The 22,779-nt window shown below is 42.2% G+C and overlaps 1 protein-coding gene across 2 annotated transcripts in view; it reads left to right on the top strand.

Moving 5' to 3' along the window:
• Positions 1 to 1,167: 1,167 nt before the first annotated feature.
• SDC2 (syndecan 2) overlaps positions 1,168 to 22,779 on the top strand; it is a 114,426-nt gene continuing 92,814 nt past the window's right edge. The window contains exon 1 of one of the 2 annotated variants that reach the window (XM_006123928.5): positions 1,168 to 1,680. In XM_006123928.5, coding sequence (XP_006123990.1) covers positions 1,621 to 1,680 — 60 coding nt within the window. In that variant the 5' untranslated portion in view covers positions 1,168 to 1,620. Of the gene's footprint in view, positions 1,681 to 2,087; positions 2,118 to 22,779 lie in introns of those variants that run through there. The other variant, XM_025185091.2, reaches the window with a different exon arrangement.

Below are 22,779 nucleotides of genomic sequence, written 5' to 3'. Positions count from 1 at the left end.
TTGTCAGTGTTTTTGTGGAAATACTATGCTGCTCCCAAACTTTTGCGCAAAAGGGCCAGTGTAGACAGCTCAGATTTGTTTTCCACAAAAAAGCCCCGATTGCCATTTTCGCGATCTGGGCTTTTTTGTGGAAAACAAATCTGAGCTGTCTACACTGGCCCTTTTGCACAAAAGTTTGGGAGCAGCATAGTATTTCCACAAAAACACTGACAATCGGGGCTTTTTTGCGGAAAAGCGCGTCTAGATTGGCACGGACGCTTTTCTGCAAAAAGTGCTTTTGTGGAAAAGCGTCCGTGCCAATCTAGATGCTCTGTTCCGAAAATGCTTTTAACGGAAAACTTTTCCATTAAAAGCATTTCTGGAAAATCATGCCAGTCTAGACGTAGCCATAGTGCAATGGGGGGAGGGAAGAGGATTGTGTAAAACTGTTTGCTTTCCCAGTTAGTTTCCACCTACCCAGAATTTTAAAAGTATGTATTAGATGGCTGCCAGATCTTGCAATATTTATGGCAGGGCTGGCTATAGACAATGTGTCCCTCCTAAATCCTGCATTTCATGACTACACCTGAAGCTCAGATTTCATTTTTGTAAATTTCTAGCCCTCATTTATATAGAAAAGCCCGAAAATCTGAACCTAAAGGCGACCCCAAATAGCAAATAAAAAGACTCCAAAATGCTAATCCCCAGCAATCTTGTGAGTCTTTTGAGCCAGCTTTGTGATGTGGGAATGCTTGGAGCAGGCAATTCCGCATGCCATTCCGTTAACATATTGTAACATGTAATGAAGTCTGAGAGGGATGGGGTGAGAGAGATCACCACTCCAAACAAACATCTAAAAGCTTAAAAAAACCTCCGATTGCCGAGCTATAAAAAACGGATCTTTCCAAGTTTATTTGTTTATATCGGCCCATTTCTCATACTTCAAAGCAAAAATAAGCTGAACATGATCCCTTCCGTTTCTCCGCGGCGTTGCAAACGATTTCCATTGGTATTAAAGGGGGCAAAAAATAGAAGGGGAGACACCAAAAACTAAAGTTGCTTGGATGTGTACAAGGAGAAAGGAGAGAGGGGCCGCTGCAAAACGGCCCACCCCTTACTGGCTGCCTGAGCTGCCAATCTGTGCTGTAATCCTGCAGGAATTTCTCCTGGGCTTAACTAGGAGTCGCTCTGCTGCCTTTTCACACGCAGAGGAGAGGACGGAGACAGTCCCTGCACTGACCGAGGGCGAAGGGAGCAGCTCGGGACCTGCGAAGCTCCGCTCTCCCCACTCCTGCCTCGAGCCCCTCCGCGCGCCCAAACTTTTGCTCCCTCGTTTATTGATGCAGCCGAAACTGTGTCCGGAAAATTAAAATCCCCTCGGGGCAGGAGGGAGGGAGGGAGACACCCTCCCCACCAACCAACCAACCAACTCCGCCCTGTGCCTAGTGGGATTCCTGCCTGCAGGCAGCCAACAAGTGAGAAGCGGCGGCGCCAGAGGCGGCTGCGGGAGGGAGGGAGCGGAGAGCCCGGGATTTCTGTCGCTGGTGCTGCGGGCTCTGGTAGCGGCAAAGCAGCCGGGGATCGCTCGGCGGCTGGGTTTTGCCTGAAGCGGCAGCTTGCCTCGCCTGCACCCCGGGAATAATGCGGAGCGCGTGGATACTGCTCACTTGTGGCTTGGTGGCCTGTGTGTCCGGGGAGTCGGTAAGTGAGGGTGGAGTGGGGGGACGGGCTTTCCCGGGGGGTGACAGCACCAGCCCTTCTCATCCTTGCCGGGCTGGGCAGTTGCTGGGGGAAGAAAGCTGCGGAGCTGTGTCCCAGCCAGGCGCAGTAGAGTCCCTAGAGGGGCAGGAGCTCCTCTGCAGATGGACGGCGAGCCCTCCCTCCCGCTGTCCCTTGTCAGTGGCTGGGGAGAGCTCTAGGCTGGGGTGAGGGGGATTGTGCAATAACCATCCCCCCTTCCAGTGGGAGACTTTGGGGCGCGGGAAGGGGGAAGAGACAACAGCCTCAAAGCTCTTGGGAGAGAAACGCGCTTCTTCCACAGAGAAGCGGGCTGGGGGGTTAAGGAAGGGGGAGGACTAGCTGCTGCTACATCTGCTGAGCAGGAGCCCGCTGAAGTCACTTTGATGATCTGTCCAAGGGTGCGTGTTTCTCCTTTGCGCGGGGCTGTAAATTATGATTCGGGCAGAGGCATCTGTTGATAGCGGACAACTTTTTTTTTTTTTTTTTTTTGTTAACAACAAAAACAAACCCTAGACCCGTGCGTGGCTGGGGAGAGTGTGAGAGAAAGACGTGACTCTTGGTGTGACCCTGCCACTCTAGAAGATAAAGTTTGGTGTTTTTCTGCGCTCTGCTGCTGAGGAGTTGTTGGTGGCCTGGAGGCGAACGTGATAGGATGGGGTTGAGAATTCACAGTCTTGCCCTAAAAACGAGTTAGAAATCGTATTGCAGTTATTCTGATTCGCCGTGTATAGTGACAGGATAGTAATTTCTGGCTGAAGCTGTATTTTCTGAGGATTGCCATTTGCTTCTTCTAGTTAATGTATTTTTGTGGCGGGGCGGGGGGTGTAAGTGGCATAGTTAGAATGTAGAAAATGTCTGTCTTGTGTTCTTTCCTGCTTCTTTTCTAGTCAGTAATAGGCTTTTCAGCTGTAGAAACCACCAGGGATTCCTTTGGGCTGTAACAATGGTGCTATGGGGCAGCGGAAGACTTTTGGTCTGTAAGTGGTTGCACTGCTGTCTCCAGCTTTTCCTCCCCCTTCTCCCACCCAAGTAGTAGGAGTTTTGTATTCAGTTGACTCCTATGCTCCGGTTTAGGAACAATACATGTTTTCTGATTTGCTCTCCCTTAAAACTGCCCTGCCTCATGCTTTCCTCGGTTCTTCTGCCGCGAAGGGAATTGCTGCCTTGCAAAATAACTCAAATCCTGAAAATGCCCTGGGGAGTTGACGGATTCAGCTACAGCACTTACTTGTACTGTCTCCACTACCTACCGTATGTCCAAATTAAGCTACATCTTAATGTAAAAGAAGACGATGAAAACGCTCCCGTGAGGCATGTTTGTGTTCTCTTCTCCCCGCCCCTTACTGCGAAGTTAGTGTTCTCGAGTTTGTGAAATTTGGAGTCAACATGACTCCCTGGAGGTTATCGCTTGCATTCTATATTCCCCGTGCAATTTTCTGTGTAATACTTGCATCATAACTACTGAAAAGAAACCAATAGCTCAGCAAAGTTGAGGTCTTACACCCTCATTTCTTTGGCACATAAAGTGATTTTGTTAATCTCAGCTTGCCTCTTTTCAGTTAAGGATTTAAAAAAAAAACTTACTGAGAATTTTAGTGTGTCGGACAATATTATACTTTGAAAAAAGAGCTTCCTGGCTCAGACTGAGTATTTACCCTTGAGAAACATTCCAGGCAATCTGGTATCTAAAATCACAGGCAGGGAAAACAAGAGCTCTTCTGTGAGAGGAACATACAAGTGGAGCCTCCTCAAAACATGGAGAGGCTTAAGGATGACTCTTTCCCTGATAACACTTTGCAGATGTTTTTTTCTCTGAGAAGCATAGTATAATTTGTTGTGTACCTTTTTAAAACCCACAAATATATTTCCACTAACTTTAGTTCTCTAGTTAATTAAGTCAGCAGCAAGAGTTGGAATTTCTGGTAGGCAGAGTTCTGTTTCTTGCTTTCTCTCTCCATAAAATGGAGATCATAGTACTTTACTAGCATTTGAGGCTTTTTCACTAATGCTTGTATGCGCTTTGGTATCACCTTTCCCTAGATAATCTCAAACTACATTTGCTGCTGCTTCAGTATTTTTAGGGTCTTTAACATTTCTCAGTTCATTGAGCTTCAATTTCTTATTAAGAAACAATGACAATGTAATTCAATTAGAGTGAGCTGCTCCACTGTGGTAAACAATTTCACTCACATGCAATATTTTTGCAAGTATTTTAGATATTATTTAAATATGAATACAATACAGAATCTCTGGTTAAGGATGAGCCAATCTTTCATGAAAGCCTTTTAAGGGTGATATTTTCTTAAAATAAAACTAAGTCTTCTCCGTAGCATAACTAGTGATTTTAGTTTGTATCATGAAAAATAAAAATTAAACTCAGTTTATTATGGCAAGTCTTTAATGACGTACAGTATATTTTAATGCTTTCTATTTAAATTTTACAGCTATAATAGCTTCTAGAGATGACATAACTGTGCAGTTCTGTAATTAGTATTCCACAGCAATTAGTAAATATTAAGTTTTATGTTTTGCCTTAGGACTATTGCTTTTTTTTTGCTGTGAGCCACGAGGCCAGTTCGTAGGTATGAATCAGTGCTGCTTGGTTTATGGGTTAATGGAAGTACAGCATAAAGTATCTAGAGGAGTAGAGCTGGCTGCTTGCCTTTAGTGTAGTGCAGTGCCTTTGCAGCTGGAGGAAAGTTGTGAAAGCATTGTATAAGTAGTAAAGGAGGAATTCTTGCTTTTATGCTGTGTCTAGTATCTGGCTGTAAGTATATACTGGCCTCTCTAGTCATTTTTTCCTAGAGCTATCTTTAGGAAAGATACAGGAGGATTTTATAAACATTGTTCTTAATAAAATATAAGAATATTGAAGTTTAATTTATGTGGATATAGGAAATTCTACCAATTATCAATGTCAAATATATTGTTCATAGTTATAAGTCTGATTTTGGTAGCATTTCAGGAAAAAAAAAGACAATATGCGAGAACATCCAGCATTTTTTATGGTACTAAATTAGCCAATTTTTTTGAAAGGAGTGAATATATTCTTTTTGCACTGCAGAATAATTTAACATTATTTTTTTGAATCTATGCATTGCACTTTATTACAAAAAAGTTCAATGATGGGCATGATTGATTTCTTGTTTTTTAGTGCAAAATAACACTGCAATGATATATCAACCTTAAGTTAGTAAAAAAAAATCACTGCAATGTTTTTTTTCTCTTGTAGTTTGAATGCTGTGAAGTAGACATATAGCATAGACTTTAACACATTGTTCTAGCCATTAAAAGGACAATATCAGGGCACAGTTCAATATCATTTGAAAAATATTTGCCCACTTAAAAGCTTGAATCTAAAATATTTTCCTCTTGTGTCTTGGTTGCCCATGAGTTTTGGCAGTTGGTATTGAATTGAGAGAGAGGAATGATATGGACTTTGGAGACAGATAATTGAGTGGGAGGGGGGAAGTGAGGCAATAGGTCATATGTTAGGTTTACCTGCGTAGAGCGTGTTCATTTTCAGTATATTTAGTCTTATCTGCTGGGTCAGTTTGAGTATCTTACTGCATTTCTAAACAAAGATAGGTTACAGTACTTGCTTTTCCAAATGTACATAGACTATAAAGACCATATTTACTCCAAACCAGAGGATGGTGGTATTTCCTTAGCGTCTTGTTAAATATCTGGTGCATGATAACATAGTGTGTCAAGCTGCTGCTTCTTTAGCTGAATTTCTGACTAGACCCATTACAGGCCTTCATCCATGTATACTTAAAATACCTTGTTAAACATCTGAAGCTACTGAACCACTTGGATACTGGCTGTTCTTTGACAGACTTATGCTGGTGTGTTTTTAGCATTGTCGTGTTCATGGAAATATTTTCGTTTGTCAAATAATAGTTTAGGCTGAGTAATCCTTAAGCTTTCTAGTTCAATACATGTTTTCAAACTTAAAATATTAAAACCCAGTAGACTATTTGGCTTTTGGTCATAAACCAGCTTCCATTTTGAACATGGTAGACATGAAGCTTGAAGTGCATCTAACTTAATACTTGGAAGACCCTAGGGGCAGAGACATTTACCTGTTATTTGTCTGTAAACTCTAGATACCTAATAGATAATTGTTAGAAAGTAGATGAGAGCATAATATTTAGGGCCAGATTAAAATAATCTCCTGGGCCCTTTGGGATCTGCTGGAAGACGCTTGCACATAAGAGACAGAGGTATTAGTGCATCTTGTCTGTCTAATGTGGTGGTTTTGAGCTGGTTAGACTGCTTCAGATGATATGATGGTATACTTTTGTTTGCATTGATCTTCCTCTCACCACTGAGGAGCAAATCTGCCTTGGATGGATACAGACTTCTTCTAATACTTCCTGCCTTTGCCCTCACACTAAAACTTAGGTTGACCAAAACATGGCCAGACTTCTGGTAGTAGAGGTCTGGATTTTTTAAAATCCTCAGCCTTTTTTTTTCCATCCTATTTCCTGTGACTTTTAGCTTTTTTAGTTCTCATTTTTTTAAACAATCCGTTACCCAAAAATTTAATAGTATTGCCTCATAATGCCCTACCTGACTCCTGATAAATTCCTCATGATTAGAGATTGTTTCTTTATACTGATAAATGAGAATCTCTTCCAGCTAATTAAAAGTAGAGACACCAGTGAGATTCAAAAGACATCCAATAATCCTTTCCTTCATCAGGAGAAGATGGTTGCTACCTTAAAGTTACAGAGGAGCCTCTTAAAGATACAAGCAGGAGACCTTTGGAAATAACTGGTACATTGAACAGATTTCTGTATGCCCCTCTTTTCATCACCAATTGTCTTAAAACAGCAGCAGTGGCATATGGATGACATTTATTAATCAGATTATCCCACAAAATTGACTTTTGCCATTCATTGACTAGTTCAAACATTTTCCTTATGGCAAAGAATTACTTGCTTTATTGAGTCTAAGAGTTTGAACAAAGAGTACTTGTCTAGTTCTGCAAAAGCACCTTTTTGTAATCTTATTAGATTTGACTGACTGTATTTTTTTAACAGAGGGATGTTGTTTCTTGAGAATGAAAAGCTTATTCTAGGGCCCTGTAAGACATTGCTTGTATCTAAGCCATAAAGATGTCTTTTATGCTGTGCCTCTTGTCTTAACTGCAGCAAGCCGTAAGTGAGCAATTTGGTCTTGGTTCAAGTCACATTATTACAATGGCATGACATGGTTTTCTGTTGTAGCAAGTATGGGAGAATTACTTTAGGCTTTTCTGTGAACAGATTTTGTTTAGTTGTCTTGTAAGCAGGAACTAAAGACAAGTGGTAATCTTTACAGAGCTGGTAATTTATGCATAGGTTATATTGCATGACTGATCTAAGAACATGGTTTCTCTTGCTTCCATTGAAACATGATTTGCAGTCTTTTGAATAAAAGGAGTGCATTAATGTCTGACCCTGTAACAATAACCATCCCTATTGTAAGTGGTTTTATTTTAATGTTTTTGAATAGCATGGTCCTGAGGGATAATATCAAAAGGATGCTACATATTATGGGCAGCAACATGAAATGTGTGCGTCTGCAGTAAAAAATTATTGTACTGGGAGAAGAAATAACTTTAAAAGAACCATTTACAACACACATACTTGCACCAAGTGAATTATTTTTGTCTGGATCTGGAGCAGAGGGTTCATTTAGAGTGAAATAATGACTAATAGTGCAGTGATAAATCTGAGGAATTTGTCCTTTTCAGTAAATAAGCTATTAGAGTGCCACCTAAGCAATGTTTAATTTAAGTGTGAGTTGGGCATTTCACTCTAAATCCCTATTTTTAGTGCTATACACTAACTTACTCAAATTTCTCTTTTAGGCTAAATTGTTTCAACCCAGAGGTGAATTTATTTTGGGAAATTTAGATAAAATCTGTTAATCTAAGTTTGAATTATGTCTGTGGAAAATGAATAAACACTGAATTCTCTAAGGGTATGCCTACACTACAGGATAAGGTCAAATTAAGGTACACAGCTTCAGCAACGTTAATTGCATAGCTGAAGTCAAAGTACCTTAACTCGACTTTTGGTGCTGTCCACGCTGCAGGAAGTTGAAGGGAGCACACTCTTCCTTCCGCTTCCCTTACTCTTCTTGGAAGCAGCACCACCACCACCATTGACTGGAGTGCCCCTCTCAGTTCGAATTAGCTGTCGTCACCAGACTGCTAAGTCGAAGATTGATAGCGGCTGCTTCAATCTTCTCTGTAGTGTAGACATACCCGAAAGGTGCAGGACAATTAAATGATTTGTCTAAATGAAACTGAACAAATCTTTTCCTGTGGTTGAGCTAGGAATTGAACCAAAATATCCATTTCCATTTCTATAACTTAACAACCTAATACCATCTGCACTGTAAATATGTCAGATGTCCTTGTTGCTAATATTTCTTTAGTTTCAAGGCTAGTATTTTTTTTCTGATGGAATTTGTACATGATTGAAGGTTGCTTTTAGTGGTTCAGATCTTTTTGTGTATCTAATAACCATCCTTAACTTCTCACTTGCAAGACACTTCAGAAATGTTAAGCTAATGGGTTAATGTAATTACAAATATTGCCAGTGCATAAATTATCAGAGCTGTAGCCCTTCTCAGAGAGCATCTGAATGCTTGACCAGCCTAATCTTAAGGGCATTGTCTCCCTAAGTGAAGAATAGTTTCCGTACACTGCCAAACCTGCATCCACAAATGGGTCAACAAAATGAGACCTTCATCAAGGTAAGAATGGTTTTTCAGAGGTCTTTTTCAGTTTCCCTCTCCTTCCACAGGGAACTTGCTTGGCAGATTAGCCTGCCTCCTTCTGCTGCTCGAGTTTTAGCAGCAGGGTAGGTATTTAGATTCAACAGTGGTGAGCCTGGTATAAATACATAGGTAGATAAATAGATGAATTTCTGGCTGAATGGAACACCTCTGTCATGGTTTATGTTGGTCTGAACATGCTTGATTTCATCTGACTTTAAAAGCTGAACTTGGCTGGGCTTGATTGGTATTTAGATGACCATAAAGGCAAATGGAAAGTATGAGTTCTGCATATGTAGACCTCAGGTTGGACTGTCATTCAAACTGCAAATTCTCCTTTTGCTCCGTTAAGCAATCCTACTCCTTTTGGATGCAGTCTTCACTAGTTCAGTATGTTCCTAAAATTGATTCCAAACCAAAAACATCCCCTTTCATTTAATGTCAAACCACTTTGGTACCTTTCCATATTGTGTGATACCACAGTCAAATATGGAGTTACAAATGCATCAGTTTGATGGGGTTTTTGGTATTTTAAAAAAATCCTTCAAAGAAGATATAGGAAAAAACTAATTCAGTGTAATGCAGGCGTGGGCAAATACCGGCCTGCGGGCAGGATCTGGTTTACCAGGGTTAGCTCCTAGCAGGCTACTGCTGCTATATTTACCTGCACCTCCACAAGTACGGGCATTCCCGCCTGCCATGGATCGCTATTCCTGGCCAATGGGAGCTGCAGTCCCAGTCTGTGCCACTTCCTGTAGCTCCCATTGGCTGGATATAGTGATCCTCGGCCAGTGGGAGCTGCAGTTACCCATACCTACGGTAGTGCAGGTAAATATAGCAGCGGTGGCCTGCCAGGGGATAACCCAGGTGAACCGCTGCCTTTTTCTTGCTCACTCCTGGTATAATGTAAACATACCATAATTCAGGAATCCAAAATTTAAGGTTTCCACACTAGCGTTAAATCTGCCACACTGCACATGCATTTGAGGCACACATTTAGCACCACAAATAGTAATGCAAAATACTGTATATGCATCAGTGGGCCAAGCTAACATTAGGGATGTGAATGTGTATCTGAGTAACCCTCTCAGTTACATCCCCCCCCCTTCCCCGCTACTGTCTCTGTATCAGTACAGAGATCAGTACAGAGTATTGGCTGGAACCAGTGCTTGCGTGGAGCCAGCTTAAAAGCCAGCTCTCTGTGAGCACCGGCTCCTGCTTTCCCTCCCTGTGTATAAACATGTAATCGCTGAAAAATTCAGCAGTTACACATTACACAATACTCACATTTTTATATCGCTAGCTAATGTTGCTGGGAGAACATCAGACTTTGAGAATTTCCTGTGGATTAGATGAAGCAAAATGCAGGACAATGTAGCACTTTAAAGACTAACAAGATGGTTTATTAGGTGATGAGCTTTCGTGGGCCAGACCCACTTCCTCAGATCAAATAGTGGAAGAAAGTAGTCACAACCATATATACCAAAGGATACAATTAAAAAAAATGAACAAATATGAAAAGGACAAATCACATTGCAGAACAGAAGGGGGATGCGGGGGGGTGGGAAGGGGGAGGAAGGAAGGTAAGTGTCTGTGAATTGCTGATATTAAAGGTAGGGAGAGTGGGATGTTTGTGAGTTAATGGTATTACAGGTGATAATTGGGGAAACTGTCTTGGTAATGGGTGAGAAAGTTCAAAGTCTTGTTAAGTCCTTGTTGGCAAGTGTCGAATTTTAACATGAATGACAGTTCAGAGGATTCCCTTTCAAGTGCAGATGTAAAAGGTCTTTGTAGCAGAATGCAGGTGGCTAAGTCATTTAGAGAGTGTCCTTTCTGGTTAAAGTGGCAAGAAACTGTTTTCTCTTTGTGATCTTGTCTGATATCTGTTTTGTGGGCATTAATCCTTTGGCGAAGTGTCTGAGATGTTTGTCCAATGTACATAGCAGACGGACACTTTCGGCACATGATAGCATAGATTATATTTCTGGATGCGCAGGAATATGTGTTCTTGATCTTATAACTCACTTGGTTAGGTCCAATAATGGTATCAGCAGAATGAATATGTGGACAAAGCTGGCAACGGGGTTTGTTGCAAGGGAAGGTACCAGGGTTGGTATTAGTGTGGTATGTCCTGTGGTGGTTGGTAAGAATCATCTTGAGGTTAGGTGGTTGTCTATAGGAGACTATGGGTCTGTCTCCCAGAGCCTCTTTGAGTATGGTATCCTGTTCCAATATAGGCTGTAGTTTATTGATAATGTGTTGGACAGGTTTAAGTTGGGGGTTGTAGGTGATGACAAGTGGTGTTCTATTGTTGGTTTTCTTGGGTCTGTCTTGAAGTAGATGGTTTCTAGGTATTCGTCTGGCTCTTTCAATTTGCTTTTTTATTTCTCTGGGTGGGTAGTTGAGATTTATAAATGCTTGGTAGAGATCCTGAAGCTTCTGGTCTCTGTCAGTGGGGTTAGAGCAGATGCGGTTGTATCGAAGGGCTTGGCTATAGACGATGGATCGTGTGGTGTGTTCTGGATGGGAGCTGGATGCATGTAGGTAACTGTATGAGTCGGTGGGTTTTCTGTAGAGAGTGGTGTCTAATTTTCCATTGTTGATTTGTACGGTGGTGTCCAGGAAGTGGATCTCTCGTGTAGAATGGTCCAGGCTGAGGTTGATGGTGGGGTGTAGGTTGTTGAAATCTCTGTGGAATATCTCCAGTGTTTCTTGGCCATGTGTCCAGATCATAAAGATGTCATCGATGTACCGTAGGTAGAGGAGGGGTGAAAGGGGACGGGAGTTGAGGAAACGTTGTTCTAGGTCAGCCATAAAGATGTTAGCATACTGTGGGGCCATGCGTGTACCCATGGCTGTGTCGCTGATCTGGAGGTATAAGTTGTTCTCAAACTGGAAATAATTGTGGGTGAGAACAAAGTTACATAGGTCTGCTATCAGGTTGGCAGTAGTGTCCTCTGGGATAGTGTTTCTAATTGCTTGTAATCCGTCTTCATGTGGGATGTTGGTATATAGAGCTTCTACATCCATGGTGGCAAGGATGGTATTATTGGGGAGGTTATCGATGTTTTGTAGTTTCCTTAGGAAGTCAGTAGTGTCTCGGAGATAGCTGGGGGTATTGGTTACGAAGGGTTTGAGAAGAGTGTCTACATAGCTGGATAGACCAGTAGTGAGCGTGCCAATACCAGAGATGATGGGACGTCCGGGGTGCCCAGGTTTATGGATCTTGGGAAGTAGATAGAACAATCCTGGTCGGGGGTCAGACATCCAACATATATTCTGTGATTCTATTGAAGTGGGATTTCATCTCGTATTATATTATTAGGTCTGGCAACTCATTGATGCACAAGATTTAGATGGGTCTCGTGTCAGAGGTGAAAGTTGTCAATGTAAATTTTTGTGCAGTAAGGAGAGAAGAAGCCTTGGAATAGAATGTATGCACATCAGAAATTGGTGACATGAAGAGGTTGCTTACATAAAGTTAATGGTATGATCGTGAAAAGTTCTGAAAAAATGCAGTAGCATCATATAATGTAAATGGAGAATACATGTATAGGTCTATTATTGAGTGAGGCACCTATGCTATTGGGGATTTAAAAAAAGGGGGGGAGAAAACAGCGTCTGTCCCAACACAGAGCACTACAGAATGCTGGGGGTGAGATGGGGGGGGGGGGGAGTGAGGGGAAGGATGCTGCTGTTTTATTAATTCAGTGAAAGTTTTATATCTGTCTATTGCATTAAAATGCCATATGCAGCTTCCAGTCTTTAGTCTTCATTGGAATTGTTTATAATTTCCTCAGCATGTTATTTGTTTTTTCTCAGCTATAAAGCTATGTTTTTTTACTGTAATGTTGAATTGTTTCAAATGAAACTGCATAAAACATGTCAGAGAGCATGTTTCTGCAGAAATGATCTATTCCAGAGAGTATTTCATGTTGAGTGCTGGCTATGTTTGTTACCCTCCCACTTGTGGTTTGAAGTTGGAAGCTGTGTTTGTTTTTAGAAATGTAGAAGGTACCACAGAAGTCCCCCACAGAACATTGGAAAGACAGATAATTAAATAAGTAACAAAACTGCTTTTAAAAAATTGCCTTTGGTCTTCATAACACTTACCTCTAGTACTCCTGGAAGTTAGAGGCAGCAGCAGCCTCTTTCCTATAATTCCTCAAGCTAAATAAATTAAACACAAAGGCTACGTCTAGACTGGCCACAAATTCCGGAAAAGGGATGCAAATCAGGTAAGTCAGTATAGGGAAATCCGCGGGGGATTTAAATATCCCCCGCGGATTTAAATAAGCATGTAGGAATAAGAGATCCTCCGGAAAAGGGCTTTATTCCGGAGGATCGCGTCAGTCTAGACGCTTTTTTTCCGGCTTTTCCCCAAGCCGGAAAAAAAGCGGCAGACATGTTTATTTAAATCCGCGGGGGATATTTACATCCCCCGCGGATTTCCCTATGATGACTTACCTGATTTGCATCCCTTTTCCGGAATTTGTGGCCAGTCTAGACGTAGCCAAAGTGTAATTGTGAGAATCATTTTTTTACCTACTTTTAAGTTTTGATTAAATACAGTGTATATTTAAAACTAGGGATGTTAGCAATAATTTATTGTTGTAAACATGTAACTGTTGAATTTTTCAGCAGTTACACTTTTACACGTGAGGGGTAGGGGGGAAGGGAGCAGGCGGAAACCAGTGCTGCTGTTCTGCTGTTCTTTAAAGCCCGCTCCTCACAAGCACCGGCTCCCACCTGCCCCTCCAACTGTCCCTTGCTGCCTCTGATACTGATACACAGAGGCAGCAAGGGCTGTGTGTGCACACAAGTAGTCATTATGATTAACCAGTAAGTATGGGCTTATCAGTTAATTGTGTATACGACTACATTCTAACATTCGTATTCAAAATGTCCTGTTTAATTGTATTTAAAAAATTTTATCCAGTCCTGTCTTGTTCTTGCTTCCCGCTTCATCTCTTAGGGCAGGTCTATACTACTGCTTATGTTGATCTAACTGGCATTGCTCAGAGGTGTGAATAAGACACTCCAGACAGATGCAAGTTACAGCAGTCTAATAAGCAGTATCTACACTGGCACTCTGGCAGTAGAAGATGCTTTCCTGCTCACATAGCTTCTATCTTTCGCGGAGGTGGCGTAACACTGCCAGTAGGAGTGCTTTCCTGTTGGCACAGAGTGTCTTCACCAGGCATGCTAAGTTAAAGCAATGTAGTGCTTCTCCCAATAGACCTGCACTTTGCCATATCCCTCTTCTTCAACATCACTTCTGTCCCCCGCCTCCCCCCCAGCTGTAGTGACAGGATAGTTGTTCAGATTACACAGTGGTGTGGTATGTAAATAGATGAACCTCTGACAAACAGAATATCTCAGAATCATGTTTAGAGTGTAGATTCTTATGGCTGTATCAGATGCTGCCTTGGCTGATTGGATGAGCATAATTGGACTGTGATGGTCTGAGTGTTCTGATCTAACTATGTGTATCCTGGACTCAAACTCCAACCTACTCTATAATGTTTGGATTCTCCCTGAAGACTCAGCAGGGATTGAGGTTAAAGGAGAAGCAATGGGAGCAGGAGAAGCAATGGGAGCATCATACAATGGTTACCTTTAAAAAATACCTAAACAGTGTCACCAAAGTACTCCGTTCACAGCACTGTATCACTTAAGAATAGTGATGTACTAGAGTTATTGTGGGGACCTGGGTCTGTACCCCTGGAGTAGAGCTGGGTAAATCACACAGTATGTCTTACTGGCTGTTGCTTGCGACATTGACAATACATATTTCAAGGACAATACTGTTTTCCACAGTGTAAGATACTTTTATATATATGGTTACTAACGCCCAGATCCTATGCTGACAGCTTCTTGGGCAAACCCCTGCACTTATGCCAGGCTCCACTGAAGTACATGATGGTTTGCCTGTGTGAATGCTTCTGAAAGACTGAGCTCTAAATGATATGTGAGACCACCACGCTGTTTTACATTTTATGCCTTGGCAGTGATACTTTTCAGACATAACTGTTCTATGTTATGGTTTACATACAGAAAAACTTTGTGTATCCTTGGCTCCTACTGGATTCCCAGATACCAGTCTTATCTAATACTTCTGTTCTGCCCCCACACCTCCCATCTGGATAGGAAATCATGATCTTTCTTCTCTGTTCTACATCTTGTGTGATGAATTGCATTACAATTTTCAGTCTTTATCGGGAAGCTGCAATAACTGCATAGGGTCAGATTCTTGTATGCTTACCGATGTAGCACCTTATTCCATGAATAGCCCAATTCAGTTCAGTGAGAGTGTATAGTGGAGTAAGTTAATGAACACAAGTATGTCATACTTTGGCCTTCAGTGAAGCCAGTTGCCTTCAATACCGCCTTTATAAGATGTTCAAGTATCTCTTGTGAGGTTAAAACACACTCTTGCCTGTGGACAGCTTGTGTGTGTTCAGTACCCATACCATCGACACCTTCCTATCCTCTGTTTCTGTTTTTTAAGCTCTCCATAACCACTTTGGACCTTTGTAGTCAGCGGCTGTGCATATCTAATGTTGGAGACTTCTTAGCTTAGTATTTCTCCAGTTTCAAAGACAACTACAGGTTGAACCTCCCAGGTCCAGCACCCCTGGGACCTGACTGGTTCCAAATGAGGGAATTTGCTAGACCAGAGGAAGTCAGTTCTGGCCCCCCCGACTGGCTCTGCTCCTGGCCGCAGCTGCTGTCCACCTGGATTGGTTGCTGCTGCCTGCCCTACTCAGTGCTCCCGGCCACTGCTGGGGCTCTCATTCACCTTCCCCCTCCCCCAATCCCAGCTAGGCTGCTTGCCCCAGCCAGACTCCTAGCCCCAGCTGGGCAGCCACCACCTCCTTGTGGCTACCATCTGGACTCCTGGCACTGCCGCAGCAGCAGGGCTGTGTCCCTGGCTGGAGTCCTGGCCCCACTGCTGCCAGCCACACTGCAGCTGCCATGACTGGCCAGGATTCTGTCCCTGGCTGGACTCCTGGCCCCACTGTTATCCCTGCCTGGCTGGACTCCTGGTTCCAATGCCACCACCTGGCAGGGCTCCCAACCACAAGCCCTCCTGTGCCTTACTCTCAGGCACTGGGGCTCTGTGGCCCAGTAACATCTGTGGTCCTGCTGGACCTCGGATGTTGCCAGACCAGAGAGTCCCATTTTTAGAGGTTCAGCCTGTATTGAAACTGAAGATTAATTTCATGCATAAATGACTCCATAATCAGTATGATATTCCTTTATCATACCAACCATTGCCCTTTTCATGTTAGTGTTAGAATTTTATATATTGATATGGTGCCTGACAGTGGCAATTGGTGCATAGAATCTCAAAGAAGAGTGAGAAATGATCACCTTTGGGAAATGCTATTTGTTCAACCAGGAATTTGTAAAGTACACCTTTCTGTAGGCTATGGCTGGGACTGGAACAGTTACTGTATGATTAAGTTTTGGTGATCACTAAGATGAAACTATTCTGAGATAGGGTTTGTGACAGACCCCAATCAGCTGTCTGCTGTACACTAATGGAGAGAAGACATGCTGGGGCTTGGGTGAACAGCTTTCTCTACCCTGAGTAACAAAGGCGAAGCCTAAATGGAGCATAATCAGGCAGGCACCTTGGGTCAATTAGAGCTTGCTAGAAGCCACAGGCTAATTAGACACCTGCAGCCAATCATCCCTTCCCAGCCACCAAAAAAAAAGGGAGAGGGTACTTCAAAGAGCAGTGCCCCACAGCTGATCCCGGGGGCTCAGCACTGCAGCGCTGCCATTTTGAAACTTGTGTAACTTTTTTAGAGTATGTAACTATGTAATATTAGGGATGTAAAGGACTAGTTCACTATCCAATAAGCAAATGCTTATCGGATAGTCGACAGGATAGTCAACTATTCGCTCCCCCTCCCTTTGCTGTCTCTATCAGATAGAGGCAGCAGGTGGGGCAGAAGAGGGGAGGACTTAAAATCGGCAGCTTCACGTGAGCCTGGGGTCAGCTGCTCCATCCGGCACTGCCACTTTGAATGCTGCAGGGAGCCCATCGTCAGGCTCCTCGTGGCATTTCAAAGCAACAGCACTGCATGGAGTCCAGGATCAGCTGGGGATTCCCCAGCGGACCCCAGGTTCTGCTTGGTGTCCCAGCTTTGAAATGTACAAGAATCCCCTGTGGAGGCTCTTGTGCATTTCAAAGAGGAAGTACTGCATGGAGCCTGGAGTCAGTGGGATTTCCCACTGGCCCTGGGCTCCATGTGGCATTCCGACTTTGAAATTAATCGCTACCTAACATCCCTATGTAATATACATGTTCTCTCACAAATATAGAAAGCATTTACCTAATTTTCTGATTTTCCTGTGGTAGATTTCACTTGCCCTTTTAACTGAAGTGTTGCTGCTTGAATTACATTCTCCCGCCCCTTTGTTGTAATCTGATATATATGGGACTCTGAATCCTGTTCTTTCATAATTACTTTTTGACCCAGTGACTTATTCTGGGGAACTGAGAAATATAGGCTATTTAATGGTTCACAGGAGGACAAGCAGGCAACAATATATATATATATATATTACTAGTAATAATTAATAATAGTTAAATTAATCTCTTAAACTGTTAGTTCTAATTCACTAAAATGACTGGTATAGTCTTCAAATGGACAGATTTAAAGCAACCCTGACTTAGTAAGTGAGAAATCCTGTCTTGTCTTGCTAATTTGTTGCAAAAGGATTTGATAGTGCATTCTTCATATCTTAAACAGCACATAAAACCTTGCTGCAGAGCATCTGAACAGAAGCAGCCATTACAAGACTAGTGTTAAATATAGCATACAGCTTAACAGGAATGACCTTCAATTAAGTAGAAGCAGTCTCTTATTTTGTACTCTGCAGTTGTCAATTAGCCTTTATTATGAGAGACTTGTTTGCTTGAGACTTTTTTGAATGGAAGCTAGACCTGAAGTGTGGAACTCAGTACATGCATGAGAGGAGGAGGTTTTTTTTAAATGTGGTTATGTTGCTCTTTGTTTTAATGAGTCTGTCTGAAAAATGGCAAGTAGTTAAAAGAATGGCTACTTCAATTTCCATTGAAGTAAAGTGCCAAATTCTGGAATGCTAATTACTTGCAGAGTAGGTCCTCTTTTCTTAGTTTTGTTGTACATGCTTTAGGTTTTTTTTTAATTTCTTGCTAAATAATTCACAACAGATGTGATCAGGTCTCTTAATATTTCTTGTGTAGAAAATTTTGTCTACTTTTCAACAATGGTGCAGTTGAACCAGTGCCAGAGTTGGCATAGCTTAAGGTGTTTGTTAAAAGTGTTTCAAAATAAACTTCCAAGCCCCCAGATTCCTAACCCGGGTATAAGCAGACATTGGTATTGTTACTAGTTGCAATATAGCTGCCAGGCTGCTGGAAAATTGCCACCAATTTTTCTATCTTAGTATCAGCTTTATTGTGGTACGTTGTCTTGTTTTAGGAATTACCAGTTACGTCTCAAGGCAATATAAGGTAATATAAATACTTCATCAGTGTGTATACTTTGGTGCTGCTTCACATGTAGTTGCCATTTTGTCCCCTTTTTTGAAATGTGGTTCCTTGTGTTAAAATAATCACAAAATGCCATTGCTCTATGGCTTGTCTGTAGGGAGCTGTGAATTGCTCTCTACTTCTGCCAAACTAGTCATTATCAGAATTAAATGTATCTCCTGCCCCCAAAAACTTTTGGAAAATTAATGCCTAGAGCCAATTCTGCGTTAATCTCAGCATTTAGGATTTATTGAACAATGACTTTCTGGGGGCCATGTGCAATATTTTGGTAAAGATGACATTTTTCAAATGATGCGCATCATATTGGGTGTCCTTCAAAACAATCTGATTGTAATTGACTGTATAAATGATAAAAAACAATAACTGTGATTTCAAGGTAGAAGGATCAGTGTAATAAATAGCAAGTTAATGATGCCTATTATTCAACACTAGTTTCAACAGCAGATTGACAAATCACAGTTACTATGCAGGGTGGGGGTGCGGGCGGACAAAACACAAACCCCAAACAAATGTATAACCCCCTACCAAATATTTAAATCTCAGTGCTTCAATATTGGCAGCACAGTAGGTGGAATATTTTAGTGCAGTTTACTACTCCAGTTTTTCATCGGTTATCTCTCCCCCCCCCCCCTGCACTCCGTGTATACCGCAGGGGAGAAAAAAAACTGTTACTCTACCTCAGCAGTCTATATAAACATGCATGTGTACTAGAGAGCAAATCTAAAAAGAAATAGATCCCGGCTTTCTCCAAGTCATTTCCACACCAGTCACAGGCATAAAGTGTCTGGAACATACAGTCCAACCAACTCAGGTTTGCTGCCAAGCAATTTCACTAGGATAGAAAGAAGAAGGATTCTGTAGCAGAACTCTTGAAGGATTATCTCCAGCTCAGCAGCTGCTCTCTGAGAGCTTGCTTATGCACACCCTGCATCATGAGCAATTTATTAACCCTGAGACCCCCCCACAGATATTTACACCTACCTTTACTGACATTTCTTACTTTGACTGCCTAAAACTAGACACTCCCGGAATTCAAGGGTAAAAATCGGGAGGCACAATCCAAGATAGGATTAATATGCTGCTCTAGAGGACGCTTGTTTGAGGAACAATCCTATAAAGGTCAATAGGTCTTTAAGCTATATGTATATGGCTGAGCCAATGGTACCCATTGCATTTAAAGTCTACTGCATATATACTATATGCCAGTGATGGGCAACCAAGGGGAGTGGGTGGGCCACATAAGCCCCACAGACCTCCTGTCTGTCCCCCTCTCCCATGTGTGCCTCACTCACTGAGGCACCAGAGCCCTGCACTTTCTAATCTAGCCCTTTCTCTCTCTCAGAGCTTGGAAGCCATGAACAGCTTATTTGCATGTTCCAGCTCTGGGAAGGAAGGAAGGGGAGGAGCAGGAATTGCGGTGCCCCAGTGCACAAGAAGCATGTGGGGGAGGGGAGCAGATGGGGGTCATGGGCCACAGGTGGAGCCCCAGTGGGCCGCAGGTTGCCCACTTCTGCTATGTGTCTGTATTTCTGTGCCAATCACTTCATAGGGAATACCCTGTAATGACAATGGTTAAGTGAGTGCACACTTTGGCTACGTCTACACTGCTGCTTTTTTTGATACTTTTGTCAGAAAAGGTTTTTCTGACATCTGGCCCATCTAGACTGGGCCAAATGTTGGAAAAAAACCTCTTTTGGAAGCCCCCTTATTCATTGTGGAACAAGGAATTCAGGGGCTTCTGAAAGAGCGTGTTTGCTCTTTCACAAAAAAAGCGGAAGAGCAAACATGTTCCCTGGACGCGGAACAGTTTTTCCGGGATACCTCTGGTATCCCGGAAAAACTGTGTAGTCTAGATGTAGCCTTTGGTCTTGTGGCTTTTTAAAATTCTTGGGTCCTGAACTTATTTGCTGTGAAGTTTCAGTTGAGCAAAAAGCTAGTTGCAGCAGTAAACTCTGTTTTAGATCACCAGCTGCTCACTGCAACAGCAAGCACAGGTAATTGTACTCCAGCTTGCTTCAAAGAAAGGAAGATCTTTCTCCTGTTCGTCTTAGAAAATCTATTGTGGACAAAGAGCAGCAGAGAAAATTAGAGGAAGGAAGCAAGAATGAATTAGAAAACACATGGGTGGGAAGGGCTAAGGCGTGAGAGCCAGGGAATGGAGGTGAGCTGACATGGCCTTCCCATTCATTTTTCAACAAGTATAACTCTTTCAGTGCTGTCACTGTTTCTTCTCCAACCCCTGTTTAACTGTGCACAGTGTGTAACTTGTTCCCTATCACATCCCATGCACCATTTTCCCTCCTAGCCTAACAAATTTTGCCAGCTAAACTTGTCCACAGATTTTGCCACAAAAACTTGTAATAATAAGTTTAAATTAATGCATTTTGTTGTTATGCATCAGTGTGTTAAAATATTTTCAGAAAGAAGGACTTTACAAACTGTCATTAACACGTTGTTTTAAAATATATGACAATTTAAAATAATGGAATTGTTTAGTTAATAAAATATGTTGAAAATCCCAGAAGAATCCAAGGTCATAAATTTCTGCAGAACCATAAGTATGACCCTGTCCTGCTTACTTATGACTACTATACTCCATCTGTATTTCCAAAAGTGACTTCAGATCCTTGCCTCATATTGGCATAGACTCTTTTCTAGCCAATTTGTGGTAGAGCACATGACATCTCATTTGATTTGTGATCAAGAATGTGAAATATTCCCCAAATACTCAATTCTGAAGTAGCTATATTGATCCTATTAGACAGAGAGAGTGCAGTTGTACCAGGTCAGATTATGAACTCCAAAGTCCCCGGCTTTCAAACATGTGGTTGTTATGCAAATCTAATTTAGCCTTCTCCAGTAGCACCAAACTTGGGCTAAGATGGAACTGTTGGAACACTAGATTAGAAAGTATGCTACCATGAAAGTGACAACTCTGTTTCTGGAGCTATAGTAGTGCCGCAGTTGCAACATCTGAAACAGAGCTTTTCTAGCTAAGGAGTTTTGTAGGAAGGAAGTAGGAATAAGAGATCCTCCGGAAAAGGGCTTTATTCCGGAGGATCGCGCCAGTCTAGATGCTCTTTTCCGGATTTTCCCCAAGCCGGAAAAAAAGCGGTGGCCATGTTTATTTAAATCCCGCGGGGGATATTTAAATCCCCCGCGGATTTCCCTATTCTGACTTGCCTGCTTTGCATGCCTATTCGGTCTTATGTGGCCAGTCTAGACGTAGCGCTAGAGTTTTATAGCAGGAAATATTTATCTCAAGCTTTTCTAGGAATGGATGGTGAGGTGTTTTAATCCTAATTAATATAGTGTGAGTACAGTATATTACTGCCTTTGGAAACTTAAGGTTTACTTAGTGTGATTAAATCATCCAGCTGAGAGGCTGGCTTTTCTTGGGAGGTGTCCATTTTTTTCTGGGGGAGGAGAGAGGAGAAACAAACACAAGAGAAGAAGGGGAGATGAGCTAAATAAGAATGTTTTTTCCTCTGGATTTTTTAAAACTTTTAGGAATTGGCAATAGCGAAAGAGTCTGAATATTTAGTAGATGGCGTTGTTTTTGTTGAGTCCGAACTAAAAATGGACAGGTGGCTTGCCCCATGATAAATGTTTGTTCCAGTATTAACTCTTTATTTGTTCTAGAGTTGAAAGGACAATTTTTCTTCTAGTCCCATTTCTATTAAAAATAAAATAAATATACTGGGGAAGCAGGGTTTTTTTTGTTTGTTTTTGTTTTGGTTTGGTTTGGTTTTTGAAAGACTAGGGAAACAGTGCATTGATTGGGAAACTGTTGCAGTGGCTTATTGTGAAACTCTTTGTACATTTGATGTTCATATCATGCTTGTTTTACTGAAAGTTTGGGAGAAAAATCCACAATAAGCAAAAGGAAATAACATTTGGGAGAAAGTTGTAAAATGGGCAGTATTTCCCGAAAGAACGGAATGTCTTTCTTGGTGGCGTCATGGTTTAAAAAGTAAATATGTATTTTGGTAAGGAGCCTAATGCTGAAAACAGCTACCGGTCTGTCCACAGTATGTTTAAGATCCAATACGTCTATGAAAGCTCACAGATGTCATGCTGACCCATTTCCCAAAGGCTGCTTTTCATAGGAACTATTTTGCAACTTTAATATAAAATAAAACTTAAAGTACACCTCAGTTTTATCACCCTGGAAACGGAAACACACTTTGCCCACAACATGTAGCAGCAGTGCAAGTTAGCAGAGCTCTGTCAATGAAACCCAAAGAGTAGTTGATGGAATTTCTATCGACTACTTGACTAGTCAATAGGCATTTCTGCGTTCCTCCTTTGAAATGTACAAGAGCCCCAGCTTTGCGCATTTCAAAGCGGAAGCACTCACATGGAGCCCGGAGTCAGCGGTACTTCCTGCTGGCCTCAGGCTGCAGGTGGTGTGCCAGCTTTGAAATGTATGAGTCCCCAGTGCAGGCTCTTGTGTATTTCAAAGCGGAAGCGCATGCGTGGAGCCTGGGGTCAGCGGGGGATGGGCTCCATGCAGCGCTGCTGCTTTGAAATGCCATGCAGAACTGGGGTCAACTGGAGACTGATCCTGGACTCCACACGGCATTTCCCCAGAAACCAGGATAAGCTAGGGACTCCCCAGCTGTCCCTGAGCTCTGTGCGGCATTCCCTCTTTGAAACACTGTGGTGGCATTTCTAAGGGGCAGAGCTGCACAGCTGATCCCAGGCTCTGTGTGGTGCTGCCCCTTTCAAAG

Source organism: Pelodiscus sinensis, chromosome 2, assembly GCF_052426305.1.
Source record: "Pelodiscus sinensis isolate ZL-2025 chromosome 2, ASM5242630v1, whole genome shotgun sequence".
Classification (NCBI taxonomy): domain Eukaryota; kingdom Metazoa; phylum Chordata; order Testudines; family Trionychidae; genus Pelodiscus; species Pelodiscus sinensis.
The sequence above is the reverse complement of the archived record's forward strand: the minus strand, read 5'-3'. Positions and strand labels throughout refer to the sequence as shown.